Raw genomic sequence first — 23635 nt, 5'->3', positions numbered from 1 at the left:
TGTTACGATCTAATTGAAATTAAACCTATCTATGGGACGAGTTGTGGATTTGGTTGATTTTCACAACAGGGTGTACTTACTTTTTCACGTGACTGTATATGCTCCAAAGAGGAATGACCCTTCCTGCCCCTCCCGTAGATTTCCGGTGTACTAGTAACATTAAAAGGGATTTTGAGCCGACAGGCGTTACAGGCCTTGTGATTGAGTTAGCATTATGTTGTTTATACACTTCCCAAATAATTATTTGGCACTTTCTCAAGCAGAACTTTAACTGTGGAAGTTATGCAGGTCCTTGCTATTATTTCCGACTATTTTCTTTTAAAATTGTGAATTTAACAGGTGCCCATACCATAACGGGTTTCTCTGAAGTCGTGATCGCATGATAGGGGAGCAGAAAGCGTTAAATATTCCGCTGTTTCGTTGTGGGAATGCACGTTTGCTTTTATGAGCGAGAGGAGGGTGAGAGTAAAGATGGGACCGCTTTGGAAGAGGTAGGTTGAGGGTGGGGGAGAAGGGGGCGGCCTTGGGGTTGTGGGGGCAGCAAAGATGGGACAGAGTTGGGAGTGGCAGGCTGAGGCTTCTTTATTGAAGGTTTGTCAGAATTGCATGTGTGAGTTTGCTCAAAGTCAGAATGTAATTGGTCGCAGGTGTGTATGTGTCACCGTAGGCGTAGGGGGTGACGCAATCAGCCCAGAGGTAATGTGCTCGTAACCTGGAAGGTGGGAGTGCTTAGGACTGGGGTTATTTGGGGTGGAAGAGATCATGAGTATTAATAGGGGGATTGTAGCGGCTACCGCTGGGTTTTCACAATCGCCTTGCACCTATCAAGGACGCGGAGCGATCACCATGCCGGGCTCGTCCAGGACGCCCGGGCAGGCTCGCCCTCAACTTGCCAGGCCGCAGCCAGGACGCTGGGCCATGCCCCCTCTCGCCTTTCCTGGGCAAACGCTCCGGGATAATATGTATATATATTGCTGCCCGATAAACGGGCTTTTCAGAGTGCCTGAGTGTTTGGTTTGATTAAAGCAACTCGGATGAATTCCAGCTTTTTGTCGCGTCCATTCTTCCGATCGACGTGGGAGCCCCAGCTCCTTCAGGATGACTCGAGGTCGTGGTGAACAGCTGTCTTTAAGCCCTGGAGGGAAGAATGGAACTTAACAGACTGGGAAAGTTGGTTCCACAGGTGAGAGAAAAGAGGAGGGAATGAGTGGAAGTGAGCAGTGATTCTGGATTTTGGGAGTTCCACTCCACCAAAAGGGGTTTGATGGTGGAGCGCGTGCGCTCTGCATATACCTGGGGATGGGAGATGAGGGTTGGGGGGGGGGGGCAGTACTCCATCAAGCTGCGCATGAAGGCTTTGTAGGTGTATATGAGTTCAGGTGTACCAAGGAAGGATGCTGTCTCTAACTGGCTTTGGAGAATTCATGAAGAGCAACGTCTCAGGAGCTGGGCGAGCCCTTTCGGTCACCTGCCATGAATAAAATGACAATAGACAGTGCAGTTCGTTTCATTTCGCCGAATGATTTAAACAAAAATAACCGGACAACATGTTCTGTGGATATATATTTTCGCCAGAAACCAATTGACACTTTGAACCTAAAATCTCAAACGTCCTCCATCATGTTGCTCTGCCATTCTCGACTTCTGCCTTGAGAACATATTCAGCTTTTGTTAGAATAGAGGTCAGTATGAAAACAATATCAATAACAAATATTAATGACGAACATCATCGCTAACAACTTTTTCTACAATCATCAGCGAAACATTTACAGAATGTGCTAAATAGTGGATTGGGCCAAATTTGGGCCTGTAAAACGACAGCAATGTGACAGCATTCACGACACAAGAGTAAACGGTGTCTGTATCTGGCGATTGTTCAATTGGCAGAAATCCTCTCGGAAGGCTAATGGTAGTTGAAGGAAGTAGGATGTGAGGTCTGCACAGACCATGATGCCATCGTCCGACACATCCCAAAAAAGCTTGTTCATGTGGAGCTCTGGAGCTGTTTGGGTGGGCAAGACAAATGTGTGGTCTGTGTCACGGTACTCAAACATAGACCTGCACTAAATTGTGGCAAGGCCATCTTGAAGCAATCCATCATTACCTTGAAAGGGTGGGGTTCCTTTGTCCCTTTATTGGGGATATATGTCTTGATACTCCTTGGATATCACCTAGCTTTTCATCTGTATGAGAGATTATAAACTATTTTGCTGAAAACCACCCACAATATGAATCCACTTCCTGCAATTTGATCTGATCAGTTGCGTATTTTGATATTGTGACTGTCACTCATCAATAGCTTAGCGCAGTGCGGGATGTTATGTCATTTAGAATTTTTCCCACAATTCTATGTTTTCTGATGGATGTTATTTCACCATTTTTTATTGTAGGTAGATGCCAATTCATTGGAGGACCCCTACCTGCGTTGGACCCCATTATTATGCTCCTTGTGAAGTTCTTAGCTTGTACTTCCTGCGCTGGAGCCTGGGGAGTAACTGCTGAAATCGAACTATCCGGGTTCTTCTCGACATCTTTGTCTGGCCTTTGTTCCTTTCACATTTCCTTGTATTTTTTCACATTTCTTTTTATTCATTCTAATTCTTGCTTTTTCTTTACTTTTATCTCTTTTACTCATTATTTCTCTCTTTCTTTATCTATCTGTCTAAGGGGAAGTGAATTCTTGCAAGTAGCTTCTCTAAGGCTCACTTGGCTGTGCCTGGATGGGTTTGAGGGTAGTGGAATAGTGGCTGAAACCCGAATCTTATCCAGATTCCTCCTGACGACTCCATATTGGCTCTTTACTTCTTCAGATTCCTTCTGACGACTCCATATTGGATCTTTACTTCTTCAGATTCCTTCTGAGGACTCCATATTGGCTCTTTACTTCTTCAGATTCCTTCTGACGACTCCATATTGGATCTTTACTTCTTCAGATTCCTTCTGAGGACTCCATATTGGCTCTTTACTTCTTCAGATTCCTTCTGACGACTCCATATTGGCTCTTATACTTCTTCAGATTCCTTCTGACGACTCCATATTGGCTCTTTACTTCTTCTTTGGGTTCCTCCTGATGACTCCATATTGGCTCTTTCCCTATCGAGGTTCCTTCTCATGACTCCATCTTGGCTCTTTACTTCTTCAGGTTCCCCCTGATGACTCCATATTGGCTCTTTACTTCTTCAGATTCCTTCTGACAACTCCATCTTGGCTCTTTACTTCTTCAGGTTCCCCCTGATGACTCCATATTGGCTCTTTACTTCTTCAGATTCCTTCTGACAACTCCATATTGGCTCTTTACTTCTTCAGATTCCTTCTGACGACTCCATATTGGATCTTTACTTCTTCAGATTCCTTCTGACGACTCCATATTGGATCTTTACTTCTTCAGATTCCTTCTGACGACTCCATATTGGCTCTTTACTTCTTCAGATTCCTTCTGACGACTCCATATTGGCTCTTTACTTCTTCTTTGGGTTCCTCCTGATGACTCCATCTTGGCTCTTCACCTACCCTGGTTCCTTCTGATGACTCCATCCATATTGGCTCTTTACTTCTTTAGGTTTCTTCTGATGACTCCATATTGGCTCATTACTTCTTCAGGTTCCTTCTGATGACTCCTTCTTTGGTCTTTACCTATCGAGGCTCCTTCTCATGACTCCATCTTGGCTCTTTACTTTTTTGGGTTCATTCTGATGACTCCATATTGGCTCATTACTTCTTCGGGTTTCTCCTGATGACTCCATATTGGCTCTTTAGTTCTTCGGGTTCCTTCTGATGACTCCATATTGGCTCTTTAGTTCTTCGGGTTCCTCCTGATGACTCCATATTGGCTCTTTACCTATTCAGGTTCCTTCTGATGACTCCATATTGGCTCTTTAGTTCTTTGGGTTCCTCCTGATGACTCCATATTGGCTCTTTAGTTCTTCGGGTTCCTCCTGATGACTCCTTATTGGCTCTTTACCTATTCAGGTTCCTTCTGATGACTCCATATTGGCTCTTTAGTTCTTCGGGTTCCTCCTGATGACTCCATATTGCCTCTTTACTTCTTCCTCTCCCCATGATGACTCCATATTGGCTCTTTAATTATTCGGGTTCCTTCTGATGACTCCATCTTGGCTCTTTTCCTATCCAGGTTCTTTCTGATGACTCCATGTTTGCTCTTTACTTATTCGAGTTCCTCCTACTGATTGCATTTTTGCTCTTTACCTATCGAGGTTCCTTCTCATGACTCAATCTTGGCTCTTTACTTCTTCGGGTTCCCCCCTGATGACTCCAATGCAGTATCTGGTTTTCCGTTTGATTCGTTATTTAGAAATTTCTGCTTTTCCTTGTTGTTAAGAAAGTGTCATTCGTTAATGAAACTCTTCTTTAGCGACAGCTATGTGTGATGCTGGATACTCTGTGATCAATTATACTCCCCAAACATGAATAGGGTCATTTTTAGAAACAAAATGATTGTGTAATGTTTTGACTGTAATGATTCTTATGACATACTGCACAATGTATTCTCATATTACAATCCAACACAGTATTTCCCAAAATACTACTGTAATACTGCATTGTTTCTTATTTCATATACTTCACCAACAGCTTGTCCTGTCATATTAATATTGTAATTTCTGTTGAACACGATAAACAACATCACATGGTGTTCCCCAGAACCCTCACTGGAGCTTTCCTTTTGAGCTCAAACCTTCGTCTCTCCCCTATACCCCTATGGAATAAAACTGTCCCAACTCCCAACCAAAATTTTGCTTTAAGAACACTCATCAGCTGAGGTCGGTGCTGATGAGTAGAAGCTTGATGAGCGTGAAGCTGGCACAGAGGCCACCCGAGGGGATGCAGTGGAACCTTTGGTAACATGAACCGAGTGCATGGAGGAGACACCAGGCGAGCGGAGTACAGCACCCGCACCCACAGGCACAGGTGGCTTGAGTCGTAAAGATGAATTGTGGCTACCTCGTTCTTGCGAGTCCAATTCCCCCGGCTCTTGGACAAGCGTCAGATTGGATTCCACGCGGCAAACCGTATACATGCTTCCTGTACTCGCTTGCAAGCGGCGCGTCGCCTTGAGCTCCAGCTCCTCGGAACTGGACACCACAACGAACGGACACCAGCGGAACGCGCACTTGAAGCCCACTCGAAACCTAACGTGATGACATACAGCTCGTGTCAAAATGAAGATGCAAGTTGTATTTTTTCACAAGGTAGGACATGTACAGAAGGAACACAAGTACTTGATTGAGATCACGTTAAGGCTTGAAGTATGAAACTTTTACCAACAAAATTGTACAACTGCATTTCTTATATCTTCAAGTACTGGATTTATACCGAATACTCTTAGTGGAACAAAAACTTTCACTACTTCATACTTGATTTACCAAGATCATTTTGTTGACTTTCAAGTCATATCCACATTTTACCAATTAAAAAAATTCTTCACATCAGTTATACATGGGAAAAAGCAACAAACATGCTAGTGGGAATAGAGAAAAGATGGACTTTATTTAATCTACACACATGCACGAGGAATTACACATTCAGATTCAGATGAAAGCATACCTAAACTAGAATGGCACCAGGTTTGTTCACCAGGTACAGCGCCTTCAGAACGTATTCACACCCCTCGCCCTTTTCACATTTTGTTGTGTTACACTCTGAATTAAAAATGGATGAAACTTAATTTTTTGTCACTGATCTACATATAATACCCTACAATGTCAAAGTGGAATTTTATTTTTAGAATTTTTTTACAAAACAATTTAAAATGAAAAGTTTAAATGTCTTGAGTCAATAAGTATTCAACCCCTTTGCTATGACACTCCAAATTGGGCTCAGGTGCATCCAATTTCCTTTGATCATCCTTGAGATGTCTCCACAACTTGATTAGAGTCCAGCTATGGGCAATTCAATTGACTGGACATGATTTAGAAAGAAACACATCTTTCTATATAAGGTCCCACAGTTGGCAGTGCATGTCAGAGCAGAAACTCTACCATGAAATCCAAGGAACTGTCCATAGAACTCCGATATAGAATTGTGAGGAGGCATAGATGTGGGTAGGGTATAAAACAATTTCTAGAGTGTTAAAAGGTCCCAAGAGCACAGTGAGCTCCATCATTGGGAAATGGAAAGAATATGGAACTACCCAGACTATTCCTAGAGCTGGTCATCCGACCAAACTGAGAAACCGAGCAAGAAGGACCTCGGTCAGGGAGGTCACCAATAACCCAATGACCACTCTGACAGAACTACAGAGTTTCTTTGCTGAGATGGGAGAACCTGCCAGAAGAACAACAGTCTCTGCAGGACCTCGCAAATCTAGGTTTTATGAGAGAGTGACCAGATGGAAGCCACTCCTGAGAAAAGGGCACATGACGGCACGCCTGGAGTTTGCAAAAAGGCACGTGAAAGAGGCAAAGATTATATGGTCTGATGAGATGAAAATTGAACTCTTTTGCCAAAATGAAAAGCACTATGTCTGGTGTAAACTGAGCACAGCTCATCACCCATCTAACACCATCCCTACCGTCGTGAAGCATGGCGGTGGCAGCATGATGCTATGGGGATGATTTTCAGCAGCAGGGGCTGGGAGACTCGTAAAGATAGAGGGAACAATGAATGGAGCCAAATACAGGCAAATTCTTGAGGAGAACCTGCTTCAGAGTGTAAAAGACCTTCAACTGCGGCAAAGATTTACTTTCCAACAGGAGAATGACCCCAAGCATACAGCCAAAGCAACACTGGAGTATAGCTTCAGAACGATAAGGTGAAAGTCCTTGAATGGCCCAGCCAAAGCCCAGACTTGAATCCCATTGATAACATATGGAAAGACTTGAAGATTGCTGTTCACCGACGCTCCCCATCCAACTTGACAGAGCTTGAGTAAATCTGCAAGGAAGAATGGGAGAAACTCCCCAAATCCAGATGTGCAAAGCTGATACAGACATACTCAAGAAGACTCAAAGCTGTAATCACTGCCAAAACGTGCTTCTATGATGTATTGACTTAGGGGACTGAATACTTATGGAAATGAGATGTTTCTGTATTTCCTTTTTAATTATTTCGTTAAATTTTGTAAAAATAAAATTCCACTTTGACATTACGTGGTATTATGTGTAGATCAGTGACAAAATATTTAAATTTAACACTTTTTAAATTCAGGCCGCAACATAACAAAATGTGAAAAAGTCAAAGGGGTGTGGGATCCTTTCTGAAAGTAATGTCGCAATATTGACCACCAAACCCGCTCTGAACTGTCTCGCCTGGGTTCGAATCCCGACCCAGGTATAAACTGTCATCCCGGTGTTTCACAGGCAGGGTGATTCATCAATGTGTGTGCCGTCCCATGGATAGACGTTAAACGGGTGTCCGTTCTGTGGGCATTCGTTAAATATTCCACAGTGTCCTTTGTGAAGAGTAGGCGAGCTATCGCCGGAACCCTGAACAAATTCCAAATTCCTGCCCTAACCAGAAGAGGGCACTGCAGCGGTGGCACAGCCACGCCCTCAGCCAATGATGCTACCCTGCAGCCTTGTGCTGCATACAAATGAAGAGGAGGTATTGACCAGATATAGCACTTTGCAATTTGGAATAGGGCTGGTATGCTCATCTTTCCATTGCTTAAAACTCCTTTCATGTTGTTGAAACCATACCTGGCTGCTCCTTGATTCTTCTCCTGATTCATCTGAAGGCCACACCTGTGCGTGATTCCTGTTCAACGGTAGCTCACTTTGCTAATGTTCAATGGTCGTACGAAACCTTCAAAATTGGTGATATGGGTACTGGTGAAGCAGTTCAGAGAAATAGGCTCCGTGAAAGTTGTGAATTATGGGAATTATTTAGGGTTCTCGAATGAATAAAAAATCACCAGGTACTACTGTTCTCATGACTCTCTTTTCCCTCCTACTTGATTACCATTGCTCCCATCCCCACAAGGTCTTCCAACTTTGAATGAAGAAGTAGTCTTTCTCATATCCTAAAGGCCAGTGACAACCTACGTCGGCAGACAGGAGGAGAACAATGGATTGAATGAATGAAACATTGATCAAAGTATGCCCAGTGCCGTGGGAAGGAAGCAGAAGCTTCGATCAACACTCTGCTGATGCCATCCATTAATCGACTACCTCCTTCAGTTAGTACAACATTCCAAAGGTTCAACATTCCAAAGGTTCAACATTCCCAAGGTTCAACATTCCAAAGGTTCAACATTCCAAAGGTTCAACATTCCCAAGGTTCAACATTCCCAAGGTTCAACATTCCAAAGGTTCAACATTCCAAAGGTTCAACATTCCAAAGGTTCAACATTCCAAAGGTTCAACATTCCAAAGGTTCAACATTCCAAAGGCTCAACATTCCAAAGGTTCAACATTCCAAAGGTTCAACATTCCAAACGTTCAACATTCCAAAGGTTCAACATTCCAAAGGTTCAACATTCCAAAGGTTCAACATTCCAAAGGTTCAACATTCCAAAGTCTGATGAGTCTGTTGTCGCATGTTCTTCTTTCTGGTCTTTGAAGACTACAGTCCATCACCACCTTATTGTCTCTCAACAAACCTACCTGTGGCTTTCATATACCTGATAATCCACTGCTCTTTTCCTCACTGTCATAACCCCTTCACACATGGTTGTGAGTTTGTATGTTCTTTTGAGTGTTCAACTTCAGTCTGGTAAACTACAGTTTTTAACATTACGTATTTATTTGCCAATAAAGGGAGAGGCAATGGATGGTGTACTTTTCTTGCTAAAGGGGTAACGTTTCTCTTTTAAGTGCCGATTAATGTGATTGTGAGTTTACCTGTGCTGTGAAAATCTTTTGCACTTTTATTTAAGGTATATTTGATCAGCTCCTGATAACATCTGAAGAGTTCCAAACAGGTATTTAACATCCAGACAAATGTTGGCCCAGGTGCACATTTAATTTTTACCAAAGTCCTAGGTGAGCTGCATGGCACTCAAGAATAGGATTCAATTCTGAGCCTTCTATACTCATGTTGAACTCAGTCTTGGATATTTGACTCAGTGTTTGGTGCTGTGCAGATGCTGTTGCTCAGGGTGGGATTCATACAAGCTGAGTGCTTTGTGGTTTTTAGTGAGTGCTGGATGTGTTGGTACTCAAGGTGTGGCATGCATTAATTTTTCAGCACCAATTGTGTTCATTGGCTGTTGAAATGTGGTACAGACCGGCTGTTGAGGCAGCAGTAGATGATGGGGTTGTACATAGAAGAGCTCATCGCAAGCCAGAAGATTGCCAAGTAGACTTGCTGGATTGGAGGCCACATCAGCATCTCATCAGAGAGTGAAGCCATCACGAAGAAAATGTGGTAGGGAAGCCAACATACAGCGAACGTGCACACTACCACCACCAGCATCTTCACCACCTGTTTCAATAAGCACTCAGGCACTTTAGATCATTGTCAACAACATGGTGCCACATCTGTAGTTACCAAATTCACTCAGTTACCATTAAAAAAACTTAATATATATGAGTACATCGAATATATAAAGCTCGTTCGACCCACTGACTCATTGACCGACTGATTGATATTAATGTTCGCTACCTTCCGGGTGACGTAGAAAGCTGAAATTTGGCATGCCGATGGACAACGAAGCCGGTACGCCGGGAAAAATCACAGAACCATCGGAAAGCGTCCGTATATGAAAATTTAAGTTAAAAAAACCGTAAACGCGTCCGTAAAAGTAAAAACCTCATTAGATATCGAGCATTTAAAAATTGTAATTTCTATAACTGTAAACTGTTAAATAAACATGGCAATAATGTCCATAAATGAAAAATGAAAAATTGTCCGTAAATGAAAATTTACGTTTAAAAAACCGTAAACGTGTCCGTAAAAGTAAAAACCTCATTAAGCACATCGGATTTTTATGTGAAAAAATAAAAAATATATTTTCACATAAAACCGCTTTTTTGCGCGCAAATTTTTTTTTGCTATTTTCAGAGAAAAAAAAAATTTCGCCCTTTTTCGGGAAAAATCAAATAAAATGCCCTTTTTGGTCGAAAATGTCTGGCAATGCTAAAAACAATTAGGGAATTTTTCGAAATTTTTAACTGCGATCGAAATTTTTAACTGCGATCGATCTCAAAAACAAAACGTTGCATCCACTTGCGTGCGTTGCGTCCCCAGTGTGTACAGCAGTGAGGCGGTGTACTACAGTGAGAGAGTGTACACAAAGTGTGAACAAGTCTCCTATCAAGATGAGTGCTGCTCTTCGTGACAAGTGGCTGAAGGAATTCAACGCTGACGGCGATGGGGCCACCTTCAAGTACGTGTCGAGTGACACGGCTTTCTGTCGAGCTTGTGAAAAGACTTTCCAGGCGAAGCAGAAGTCTGAGCTGGCCCAACATGTCCGAGGAGACCACCACAAGAACAACTTGGCCTTGAAGAAGAAGAGGACGGTCACGCAAGCCACCATGGAGGACTTTGGTGGCGGAAAGAGGCACAAGTGCGACGTCGTGGCTCAGGAGCTGTGCCAGGCCATGCTGGCCGCTGGCATCCCATGGTCGAAATTGGAAAACCCTGCCCTCCGGTCGTTCCTGGAGAAGCACATCACTCTCCAGATCCCCGATGAAAGCTGGATTCGAAAGCACTACCTCGACAAGTGCTACGATGAGGCCTTGGCGGGGATCCGTGCCGACCTCGGACAGCAGCCCATCTGGCTGTCCGTCGACGAGACGACCGATTCGGCAGGTCGATATGTGGCCAACATCATCGCGGGACGCTTGTCCAAGGAGGGGTACTTTCGTCCCCACCTCGTCCAGTGCATGTTTCTAGAGAAGACCAACTCCGGGGAGATCGTGCGCGCAGTCAATGACACGCTGCGCTATCTTTGGCCTGATTTCAAGCCGGAGTGCCTCAAGGTCCTCGTCAGCGACGCCGCGGCCTATATGATCAAGGCCGGCCATGCCCTGAAAGAACTCTTCCCGGACTTGCTGCATGTGACTTGCGTTGCCCACGCGCTCCACCTTGTCTGCGAGACAGTCCGAGAAATGTTCAAGGACGTCAACGACCTGATTGCCACGACGAAGAAGGTGTTCGTCAAAGCCCCGTCGCGTGTTGTCCTTTGGAAGGAGCAGCAGCCCAATCTTTCTCTCCCCCCCGGAGCCCATTCTGACTCGGTGGGGGACGTGGATCGACGCCGCGGTGTTTTACGCCGAGCACTTCGAGGCCGTCAAGGACATGGTGGACCAGCTGAACGATGACGACGCGATAGCAATCCGGAGTGCCAAGGACCTGTTCGGAAAGGCGGACATCAAGCTCAGTTTGGTCTTCTTAAATGCCCACGTGTCGTTCATCCCGAAGATCCTTAAGCAGCTGGAGGAGGCCGGCATGGAGCTGGCCAAGGCCTTCCAGCTCCTTGATCAGGCCAAGGAGGAGCTCGAAAAGATCCGAGGCTGCCGTAAGGAGATCCTGCTCACCAAGTTCAAGGCGGTGCTGCAGCGCAATCCCGACATTGGTGTGCTGAGGACAGTGGCTTTGATCCTGGATGGAGATCAGCACGGATCTGAGGTTGGTGTGCCGGCTGGAGTCAAGCTTGCCGACATCCCCCTCTTGAGGTACTGCCCCATCGTCAGCGTCGACGTGGAAAGGTCCTTCTCCGTCTACAGAAACGTCCTCACCGACCGCCAACACCGCCTCACCAAGGAGAACATTACCAAGATAATGATTTCAAACACCTACTTTAACCGTTCCTAAAAGGGTCTTGTCAATTTCTTCTAGTCCTCTACTTATCAAACAATGCGGTTGCAATAAAGGTACCTGAACATCATTTTTTACCTGTTTACTAGCCCAGAGTGCTTAATGTTGTGCAGGAAAAAGCTTACCATTTTTTGTTCTTTTTTTGACTGATTTCTGAAAAACTTGGTAATAATAAAAAATGAATAAAACGGGGGGAAAAAATATTTCGGGATTTTTTCACATTAAAAAAAAAAATTCCGCTTTTCAAAACATAAAAGGCCTATTTTCTTAACATAAAAATCCGTAGTCTATGTCATTAGATATCGAGCATTTAAAAATTGTAATTTCTATAACTGTAAACTGTTAAATAAACATGGCAATAATGTCCATAAATGAAAAAATGAAAAATGGTCCGTAAATGAAAATGTACGTTTAAAAAACCGTAAACGCGTCCGTAAAAGTAAAAACCTCATTAGATATCGAGCATTTAAAAATGGTAATTTCTATAACTGTAAACTGTTAAATAAACATGGCAATAATGTCCATAAATGAAAAAATGAAAAATGGTCCGTAAATGAAAATTTACGTTAAAAAAAAAAGTAAAAGCGTTGGTTAAAAATAAACCTCAATCAATATCTAGCATTTGAAAATTTTAATTAATATAACTGTAGACTGTGAAATAAACATGACAACTATAACGGCATTCAGTGGCGAGCATACCTCCGCCAGTTGAACAGTTTACGTTTTGTTTCCCAGAGTAGACCAGAAAATCACAATACAAAATCACATACAATCAAAATCATCCGTCCACAACTTTTTGAGATATCCTGCTATAGGCCTTATTTCCCAAGGGTGAAGAATCACGTTATAAAATTCTACTAGCCGGATCCGGATCCGGATCTTCACTAAAATTGAATCGATTTTCCTTGTCACACACCCAACCTGTCCACCAAGTTTCGTCCAAATCGTCCATAACTTTTTGAGATATCCTGCTAAATGTTGGTTTTAGCCCTATTACTCAATGGTGAAGAATCACTTAAAAATTAAATAATTCTCATATCCGAATCCATATTCAGATGTTCACCAAAATCAAATCGATTAGTCCGTGTCACACACACAACCGGTCAATCAAGTTTCGTCCAAATCCGTACACAACTTTTTGAGATATCCTGCTATATATAATTTTGGCCATATCATTCAATGGTGAAGAATCACTTAAAAATTAAATAAATCTCATATGCGAATCCATATTCAGATGTTCACCAAAATCAAATCGAATCGTCCTTGTCAGACACCCAACCGGTCCACCAAGTGTCGGCCAAATCCGTCCACAACTTTCTTGAGATATCCTGCTATGTATCGTTTTTGGCCCTATCTCCCAATGATGAAGAATCAATTAAAAAACTTCTAGTAGTCGGATCTGAATCCGGATCTTCACCAAAATCTAATAATTTCGTCCTTGTCACATAGGCTACATCTCTGCCAAATTTCGTCCGAATCCATCCACAACTTTGAGATATTTTGTTCACAAACAAACAAACGCACAGACAGACAGGGGTGAAAACATAACCTCCATCCACCTTTGATGGCGGAGGTAATAATGTCCATCGATGAAAAAAAGAAAAATAGTCCGTAAATGAAAATCTAGGTTTAAAAAAAGTAAAAGCATCTCTTAAAAAAGCCTCGATCGATTTCTAGCATTTCCAAATTGTAATTTATATAACTGTAAACTGTGAAATAAACACTTCAATGAAAATTTACGTGAAAACCGTAAATGAGGCCGTAAAATTAAAACAAAACAAAAAAACGATATCAAGCAGGAGGTCGTTGATGCTTGCCTATAATAATAAAGCTTCTATTTATTATGTGCATACATACTTATTGCTTACAAGGTGTGAGCATACCTCACTAGTAGTAGTATATAATTTGGATTTGTATGGAGAGAGTGGAACACTCAGTATCACTACTAATCCTATCACTCACTCACCGCAGGCAGGTTGGTGGTCTTTCTGTCTTCTACCGACTCCTCTCCGGCCTTGCTCCCCCAGCGCTCTCTGGGCTCTGTCCCCCAAATATTCCTACAGGTCGCACAAGATCTGCCAGCAACCCTCTTATGGTTAAACTGCCAAAATCTCGGCTCTCTGCTCACCTTCACTCCATCATTCCTCTTTTCTCCCGCCTCTGGAACAAACTCCCTCACTCTCTTCAATCCCACTCCTCCCTCCAGGTCTTTAAAACAGCTGTTCACCACCATCTCTTATCTTCCCCCATCCAAAACCTTGATCTTTTCTACCCCCGCTAATTCACCCCAGATCCACTTTTTTCGAAATTCCAACTTCTTTCCTGGAAGTCCTTGCAGTGTCCATGTGTTTTATACTTCTCTCACCCCCACCCCCCCCCCCCCTTCCCATACCTCCTCCCCCCAAGGCCTCTCCCTCCCACAGATCTCCCGATGTCCCTGCTCTCCATCTTGTTCTCCCGCTCCCTTTATGATATGTTTTATGTTTTATGTGTCAGTTTGTCTTTTTTGTGATCAATGTTAGCTCCAACACGAACCTCGATCTTGTATACAAAAAAAAAAAAAAACGTTCTTATGATTCTGCAGTTAAGGAGGGTTTCAAGGATTTGGTTTACGTTTCGTTTCGAATATGTTTATGTTTATGAATATGAATATGTTTCGTTTCGAATACGAAACTTATGTTTCGAATACTCGTTCTGGGCGAGAACACTTGTCCATCCGCTGTCTTGCACCTAATTTTCTAACAGCTGAAAAGGGTAAAAAAAAATCCAGCCCATTTGTTGTTACAAAACATGTTTGGGAAACATGAAGTAATTATGCTATTTGACCTTTAAACATTCAATTTCACATTACTTACTTTCAAAATTGCCTTTTCTATATGTAGACGTACAAACATCACCACGATGTTTTCTCCATATGTAGCTGTCTGGAATCACTCTATTTCCTTGCGCATACAGTGGTTGATCAACTGCAATCATAGGAACTTGGTTGGGATTGAGATGCTGAACAACTGCCGTTGCAATGCGCATGGAATATTTGATATGGCCACTGAGTGTGTGTTTTCTGTATCCAAAGGTAGAAGTGCAGGAACAGCAGGTGGAGGTATAAGACTGCTGCGCATGTGAGCATGGAAGGCAGAGCAGGTGACCCGGTCATTTTTGTCTAATTTCTCCTTCTCAAGAAAAGCCATAACTCTTCCCAGCCGGTCCTTCTCCTCTGATGTCACTTGGGTTATGATTTGAAGGTTTGGAGGAGTTGAAGGGCCAGAAACCACTTGAGCGGAAATTGCTGTACCATGAAATGAGTCATGAACTGTTTTGTGCAACTGGGGTTGTGGTCTATGTTATCTATGTTAGTAAAAAGACCAGTTTGCATTTTTTTCGTGGATACACCACAGTTACTGCTTCAAATTGCTTGCAAATACCATTTGCTATTTGTATCATTATTTGGAGAAGTCATCCACACACATATTCCCAGATTGAAAGGTGCATCAACCAAGTTTCTCTTCCTGATGAGACCGATATATTTCAAAAACAATGCATATTGGAAGGAGGGTTTCTTGACGGTGATGGGGCATTCCCGCTAATTTAGAAATGTGTGGATGTTTCACGCCGTTGAACATCAACAACTGAAATAAATATAGATATGGCAGGAGTTGCACTTCAGTAAATTGCAGGTCAAATGTGTCCGGCATTCAATCCTGGGGCCTTCTTGTATTATGTTCACAAGAGCCAACAGGGATGCCCGCAAGCATATCCTGCAGACACACTGCAAAAAGCGATGCCATGTAGACAATGAGGTGCTTCACAATGTCCGCAGGCACGGACATGCATTTAATTTCCTGGAATTTATAGAGATTGTCAATGAAAGACTTGTGCCTACTTTCAAAAATATTTTTGGAAGTCTTCGCTGGACACAACAATGTCTTCCTGGCACGACAAGCAAAGCTTCCATTTAGTGGATTGAAATGTTCTGGGTTGTTTTGATGTTCCTGGTTTTGCAAGATCTATGAGCTTGAAACGTTTGGCCGTTGTCATAGCCAAATATTTGACATCTGTAAAAAAATTAGAACAGCTTTGGTAGAGTACATATGGACTAGTTCCTACTCTACAACAACAACAACATGCATTTTAAGGCCATTTTCCCTGCTAGAGCGGGTGTTAGCCTTGCGGTCCCCATGACAATCTTCTCCATTTTGCCCTATTTTCTGCATCTCTCCTTGTTAACCCCCTTGCCCACATTTCTTCTTCCACCATCTTTAGCCAAGTCTTTCTCGGTCTTCCCCGTCCTCTACTTCCTTCTACATTCATTTACATCACTCTTCTCAACCAGTCACTTTCATCCTTCCTCAACACATGACCAAACCATCCCAACCTGTTTCTCTTCACAGCATCCATCACAGGCTCTATTCCCATCAACTTTCGCAATTCATCATTTGTCTTCCTCTCTCTCTCAACGATACTCCACACATCCACCGAACCATTCACATTTCCACCCTTTCCAGCCTTCGTTGCTGCTCTTCGTTCATTACCCATGTCTCGCTCCCATAAATCATAACACTTCTCACACATTCAGCATACACCTTTCCCTTCAGCTTCAACGACACTCCCCTCCTCGTCAGCACGCCACTCAGTTCCCGAAACTTCTTCCATGCACATCTCACTCCAGCAACCGTTGCCGAGTCTGATCCACCTTCTCCATTCAGCATGTCTCTGAGGTAGCAAAATGTTTTCACACCTTCCAGCTTCACGCCGTCTCCAAGATCCAACTCAACATTTCCTCCATCTGCAGCTCCCTCTGTCCACACCTTACATTTGAATGTAGCTGCCACACTGGTTAATGACCCTCTCAGACCGCTACATTTTTGATGAACCCACTCAGCGCACATTGTACATTGAATGGAGTTCACTCCGACACCCTTCCTGCACACAGCACACGGCCAATTCCCAGTTCTTTCCACCTCACCACATGCTTTACCACTTGCCATCACCTTCGTCTTTCCGATATTCACCTTCAGACCTTTTGTCTCCATACATTCCTTCCACTTGTTCATCTTTTCCTTCAGTCCATCCATACTTTCCGCAATCAACACCAGATCATCTGCATACAACAACTCCCACGGTAAACCCGCCTTTACGTTCTGAGCCAGCACCTCCATCACAGCTACAAATAGTAGTGGACTTAGTACCGACCCCTGATGCACTCCCACCTTCACCTCAAACTCACCACTGTTCCCGTCCTTCGTCCTTACAGCTGTGCGTGCTCTTTTGTACATTGCCATCACTACTCTGATCAACCATTCCTCCACTCCTAACTTCCTCATTGCCCATGTCAATACTTTGCGTGGAACCCTATCGAATGCTTTCCCCAGATCAACAAACCCAAGAAACAACTTCTTCCTCTTCTCCATGTACTTCTCCTGCAACTGCCTTGCAATAAAAAGCGCGTCTGTCGTTCCTACTCTGACATACGTTTATTAGAAATTCAAGTAGGAGGCATTCTTTGCCAAAATCTGGCAACCACTTTTTACCTTGCGCTCGCGAAGCGAAAAGCAGAGTTAGGCATTCGGTTGCGTACGTGTGGCGTGTGTACATGTGACATACGTGCGTGTCTCCATTTCTTTTTTAAATTCAATTTCTCGTCAACTGTTGGTCTGATTGCCAAGAAATTTTACCATAGGAGTGCCTCTGCCAGTATAATGTTTTGTTCAAAATGATGATGTCATAGGTCACGTGGTATTGACGCCATCTTGGAAAACGTTTCACCTCTATATATCCAAAACTGCTCCATGGAAAAAATTGAAACGTGGCTCATTGTAAAGAGGTCCATATGTGGAATAATTGTTGTTAACGATGACGTCATTGGTGCCATAATTATGAAGTCATAATTCGACAGGGACAACGCTTATAGTCTGATCAGTTTCAAATTTATGGAGTGCGATCTACGCAACAATTATATTAGAGAATATAAATTTATGATGTCATCGCTCACGTGGTCTGGCAGCCATATTGGATGAAAGAAGAAAAAAACCTTCAAAAACAGAAGAGATGGCTCGCACCAAGTTGACTGCGCAGGGTAAGTATTCGATGACTACCATCTAGTTTCTAAAGAATTTTGACCTGCTGAATCCAATGAGCCGAGTTGTCAAATTCTCCAACCTCGTTTTTACATACAAAATGGTTGATTTTGAGATGGTTCTTAGAATACTGATGTATTCTTGCTCCTAGTGGCTCATTATGAGAATCTGCACTGTGACTATGTATGGCTATGTATGTGACTATGAGACTAAATCATGTATGGCTCAAATTTGGGACCCCAAATAAGCCGAAGTGTGTACCTATTCATGACATCTGGACTAAGTTCACACTATCTTACCCTCATATCGCACCCACTCGAATTTTCGGCTTTCATGCCTTATTGGGCTGCAACACAGTGTCTTATCTACATGGGCAATGAAAAAAGACTGCGTGGAGAACATTTCTCGAGAGCCATGACATACTTGCTGGTCTTAGAGAAGGAGATCTTGACCAAGGCACAATCAAAGCGGCTGATGTACTGCAAGATGTATGGCAGTGGTGCTGCAGAGACTTGTGATGGCATCCGCGTAATGCTTTTTGAAAAGTGTAGGGCAACTGACCTTTTGCCCCCTACAAGTGATGCAGCAAAACTGCATATACAGTAGGCGCATTACCATACAATGGTATGGAGACAAGCCATTGAGGTCACTCTAACTCTCCCATCCCCTCTCGACTGTGGATGGATTGAAGTTGAGGGCAAGTTGCAGCCCAATTTCATGACACGGAAACCACTCGTGAAAGGATGCACAACCCTAATCACATGTTCTTGTAAAGGGGATTGCATGAAACAGATGTGGTTGTACGAAAACTGGTCCAACATGTATGGCACTATGCCAGTGTAGGTAATGGAGGAAACTGAATGCCTCAACTCTGTGTTTGCCTCTAAATATTGTGTCCCAAACCCATCCCTCTCTGTACCCACCATACCCAGTCGTACCCAGCTGCTCCTGGACTCCGTGTCCTTTCCTCCTGACAAGGTGGAAAAGTTTCTGTCAACCCTCGACTCTGATTCTGCAACTGGACCTGACGGCATCAGCCCACGGGTCCTAAAATCCTGTTCTTCCGCTCTTTTACTCCCTCTGTTCTCTTCACCCTTTCTTTTGCTCAAGGTCAACTGCCATCTGCTTGGAAATCAGCCAACATCACCGCTTTGCACAAAAAGGTGCAAAAACAGATCCTAGCAACTACAGACCAATCAGCCTTCTCCCAATTATCAGCAAAGTCATGGAATCCATCATTGCTTCGGATATGAAAGCTTTCCTCTTCTCCAATGGCTTGATCTCTGATCATCAATTTGGTTTCAGACCAGGTCACTCTACTCTGGACATGCTGCTTCTGCTGTCTCAACAATGGATGGAGGTCCTCAATGCCAAACAGGAAATTAGAGCTGTCTCCCTCGACATATCACGTGCCTTCGATACGGTCTGGCACCCCGCTCTGCTCACCAAACTCTCCTCCATTGGTATCCATGGAAATCTCCACGCATGGCTGGCGGACTTCCTCTCTAGTTGTCGTCAACGTGTGGCCCTGAATGGGTTTCTCTCATCTCCTCTTCCTGTTCAGGCTGGAGTTCCCCAAGGCAGTGTTTTGGGCCCTGTGCTTTTTCTGGTCTTCATCAATGATCTCTCTGACTCTCTTGAAAATCCTCTCTATCTCTTTGCTGATGACTCCACTCTCTGCCGCTCCATTCCTCATCCCTCAGATCGGCAGTCTGCAGCCTCCTCACTCTCTGCAGACCTGGACAAAATCACAGACTGGGCAAACAAGTGGCACATGTCTTTCAATCCTGACAAATCTCACACTCTTACGATGTCTCTCCGAAAAGACCGACTGGACAACCCTCCCATCTACTTTCTGAAAAATCCTCTCCAAGAAGTTCTGTCACTCAAGCTTTTGGGTCTCACTATCTGCCATGATCTTTCCTGGGAAAACCACATTTCCAAGCTGGCCTCCAAAGCCAGTCGCCGACTGGGCATCCTCCGTCGTGCGAAGTCCTTCCTTGGCACACCTGAGCTCCTCACCACATACAAGGCTTTCATCCGCAGCTCAATGGAGTACTGCTCTCCCCTCTGGGCTGGTGCTCCTGCCTCACACCTAGCTCGTCTTCACGCTGTTGAAACCAAAGCGTTCAGAATCATTGGAATCTCCCGCGATGATGCTATCTCCGAGGGCCTTTCACTTAATCACCGCAGGCAGGTTGGTGGTCTTTCCGTCTTCCACCGACTCCTCTCCGGCCTTGCTCCCCCAGCTCTCTCTGGGCTCTGTCCCCCAAATATTCCTGCAGGTCGCACAAGATCTGCCTGCAACCCTCTTATGGTTAAACTGCCAAAATCAAGACTCTCTGCTCACCTTCACTCCTTCATTCCTCTTTTCTCCCGCCTCTGGAACAAACTCCCTCACTCTCTTCAATCCCACTCCTCCCTCCAGGTCTTTAAAACAGCTGTTCACCACCATCTCTTATCTTCCCCAATCCAAAACCTTGATCTTTTCTACCCCCGCTAATTTCACCCCAAATCCACTTTTTTGAGGTGACTTTTGACTTCTTTCCTGGAAGTCCTTGCTGTCCTTGCGTTTTATACCTATCCTGCCTCCCCCCAGGCCCTCTCCCTCCAAAAACATCTCCCGATGTCCCTGCTCTCAAATGTTGTGTTTGTGTGCTTCCTCCCCTTCCCTCCCCATCTTGTCGACCGCTCCCCTTTTTATATACTTTGTTTGCTTGTTTGTTTGATTTGTTTGTTTGATAAATGTTAGCTCTTTCACGAGCCTCGACTCTGTACACACACAAAAAAAAAACAAAAAAAAAACTAACAATTATTGAGTTCGGTGAAGTAATGATCTCTTGAGATATGTTTTCTATGTATGTATGTTCTCTCTCTATGTATGATAATTGAAACCAACCTGTTGAATACACAATGTCACACTTTTTTAAAGTCTTTAATTATAAAACTACAAACTAGTTCCAAACTATTCCAATGGACGGGAAGATTTTAAGTGTGTACGAATAACCACCAAGATTTTCTTTCCATCCTAGCCATTTCAAAACGATGGGATCTTCATTAAATTTGTTTGTGGCGATGGTCGCCATTTTTGATTTTCAGGATGATCCTAATCTCAGATCATCCAATCACCCATTCTAATCGATTTAGAATGCCAAAGTCAGTCGGGATCAAGCCCAGGATTGTATTTCTACTGGTTCAAAGGTTATGCGATGTTTTAAAATGTTTTTAGTTTGGCGGCCATCTCGAAATCGGCCATTTTGGATATAACAACGAGGTCAGAAAGTTTGGCAGCCGGGCTCATCGAGTTCAGCAGGTCAAAATCCTTTAAAAAAGTGGTTGCCAGATTTTGGAAAAGAATGCCTACTATGATGCTAAATGCCAGATTAGGAACTAGTCTAACAGTCTCACCTCGCGTGCTCATTCTGAACAAAAATACTCGTACTTTCACATTTCATACATTTCATCGTTAGCTGAACATGCTGCCATTTGGCCCACTGCTAGCTGCTATGGCCCATACACCCATATCATCCATACACCCTATTATGTCACATACTTTGCCAGTATCCGTAGCTTCATTAAGTATTGATTAATTACCGTAATTGATTAATTATTAGGATATTTAACAACCGCTTTTGTGCACATTAAGGCAAAGGTGCATGAATGTAGAAGAGTATGAAAAAATATTCAAACTATATTCTCCACGGTTAGTCGATCATATTTATGAGGTTTCGCATCGATCTGTTAAGCGGTTCTGGAAAAGAAGATTTTTTACATTTTTATTTTCAATCCAATATGGCCACCGGACCACGTGACTAATGAGGTCATAAATTTAATTATTCAGTTACATTGGGTCGTAGATCAGATATATAAAGTTTCTCATTTTTTGGATAAGGATTTTGATTCAACCAATTATGGCTAGAATACCCCTTCACCGATAGTATAATCGTTATCACCCTCCCTATACACGACATGGGGAGTTGATGTCATCTGTCAAGTTTCAATTTTTTTCATTGAGCAATTTAGCTGTCCAATTTTTTTTATCTTTAATCCAATATGGCCCTGTGACATGACGTCAGAGTTATCAATAAAATATTCTGCATGGGTAGTCCCTCCAAGGTTTAGTTTCGCATCAATTGGATATGTGGTTGCAGAGAAAAAAATAGAAAAAAAAACGTGCATATATGTGGGCACATGCACAGACACACAGCCAGGGGCATTACAATAGTCTCGCAACCCCTTCCGGGTGAGACTAGTAAAAATATGTTTCTCAGCTTGGAATAACTAGCAACGGAGGCCCAAATGAAAAGGCAAAATATCAGAAATTGAAGGCTTTTTTTATTTCAAACGATTTATATAAACATCTGTTAAATCATATCACATGAAAATCATCAAAATCTAAACAGAATTTGTAGAATTTCAATAAAAGCCACATCACTGTTCATATCGGTAAATATTATTCCATCGTGTTTCGAAAAACTGGAAAATTGGAAAAATTGGAAATTGGAAAATTGGAAAATTGGGAAAACAATAGCCTATTTTACTCCAGGGGGTCCCAGGAATACCCACCCAAAATTTCGTTGCGTTCGGTTCAGCCGAGTTTGCGGTACATGGGAACGGACGGACGGACAGACATTTGGTGAATTATAGTAAGACTAGCGGGGTCACCCGTGGGAATCCCACGGGCATGGATGTGTGTGACATTTCGACATATTGAGTTAGATGCTGCACCTGCACATTCAGTTATATAAAATGGTTACTGGCAATATTGATCACATCCACAAATGATGTAATCCACACAATTTATGTACTTTACATAACGTTAATAGGAACACATGCCCGTGTAGATGGGAAATACAGTTTGTTTGAAATAAATCACAAATATCAGAAGAACGTTTTTAAAATTTAGAACTATTCTCACTCAGAGTTAAACATCACCGTAATATTATGCGGTTGCTTCAACGTTTTCAGTGAATTATATGTCATCATTGTGAGATTTTTTTGGAATTTTTTTTTTTGAAATGAAATTTTTATATTTAAAAAACGGCAAAAAAGCATCAGAACAGCTGTGAAACAGCATCAAAACAGCAGTGAAAAAGCATCAAAACACTATCAAAACAACAGTGGAAAGCGTCAAAACAGCAGTGAAAAAGCATCAAAACAGCAGTGAAAAAGCATCAAAACAGCAGTGAAAAAGCATCAGAACAGCAGTGAAAAAGCATCAAAACAGCAGTGAAAAAGCATCAAAACAGCAGTAAAAAGCATCAAAACAGCAACAATGGTCCGGTGATTTTTCAATCACCGCAACTAAATGTGTCGGAGTAATTAACTATTTTCCTTCGTGCCCTCCTTTTGTTGCCTGAATGGTGTCACTGCAGGACCTCCGGGTAAACAACATTACGGGTGAAGATTCCACTGTGGCCATCAATTTTTCCCTGTTGGCCATTACTGACTACCTTTACCTTGACATCCTCAAATCGTTTAGCACGCGACAATGCAACATATAATTGGCCATGGCTGAAGACGGGTTCTGGTAAGTAAATCCCAACTTTGTGTAATGTTTGACCTTGACTCTTGTTTATTGAGAAAGAGAATGCCACACGAACTGGAAATTGATGGCGTTTGAGTACGAATGGTAGTGTTGTATCGGAAGGTGCAATACTAATCCTGGGTATAAATGTGCGTGTTCCTTTGTGACTGCCAGAAATTATTTCTCCATCTATTATGTTTGGCAACAATCTTTTAACAACCAATCTTGCACCATTGCACAGTCCCTGTTTCGGATCAAAGTTACGGAGTAACATGATGACAGCACTATCTTTGAGACGAAGTTTGTGCAATGGCAT

At 43.0% G+C, this 23635-nt stretch overlaps 1 protein-coding gene across 1 annotated transcript in view; it reads right to left on the bottom strand.

Moving 5' to 3' along the window:
* Positions 1 to 1501: 1501 nt before the first annotated feature.
* TACR3 (tachykinin receptor 3) overlaps positions 1502 to 23635 on the bottom strand; it is a 134592-nt gene continuing 112458 nt past the window's right edge. The window contains exons 4-5 of the mRNA XM_078775181.1: positions 9185 to 9381; positions 1502 to 5147 (exon numbers count right to left, since the gene is read on the bottom strand). Coding sequence (XP_078631307.1) covers positions 4757 to 5147; positions 9185 to 9381 — 588 coding nt within the window. The 3' untranslated portion in view covers positions 1502 to 4756. The remainder of the gene's footprint in view (positions 5148 to 9184; positions 9382 to 23635) is intronic.

The sequence above is a fragment of the Myxine glutinosa genome, chromosome 4, assembly GCF_964187855.1.
Source record: "Myxine glutinosa chromosome 4, kmMyxGlut1.1, whole genome shotgun sequence".
Classification (NCBI taxonomy): domain Eukaryota; kingdom Metazoa; phylum Chordata; class Myxini; order Myxiniformes; family Myxinidae; genus Myxine; species Myxine glutinosa.
This window is presented reverse-complemented; position numbering and strand designations above follow the sequence as displayed.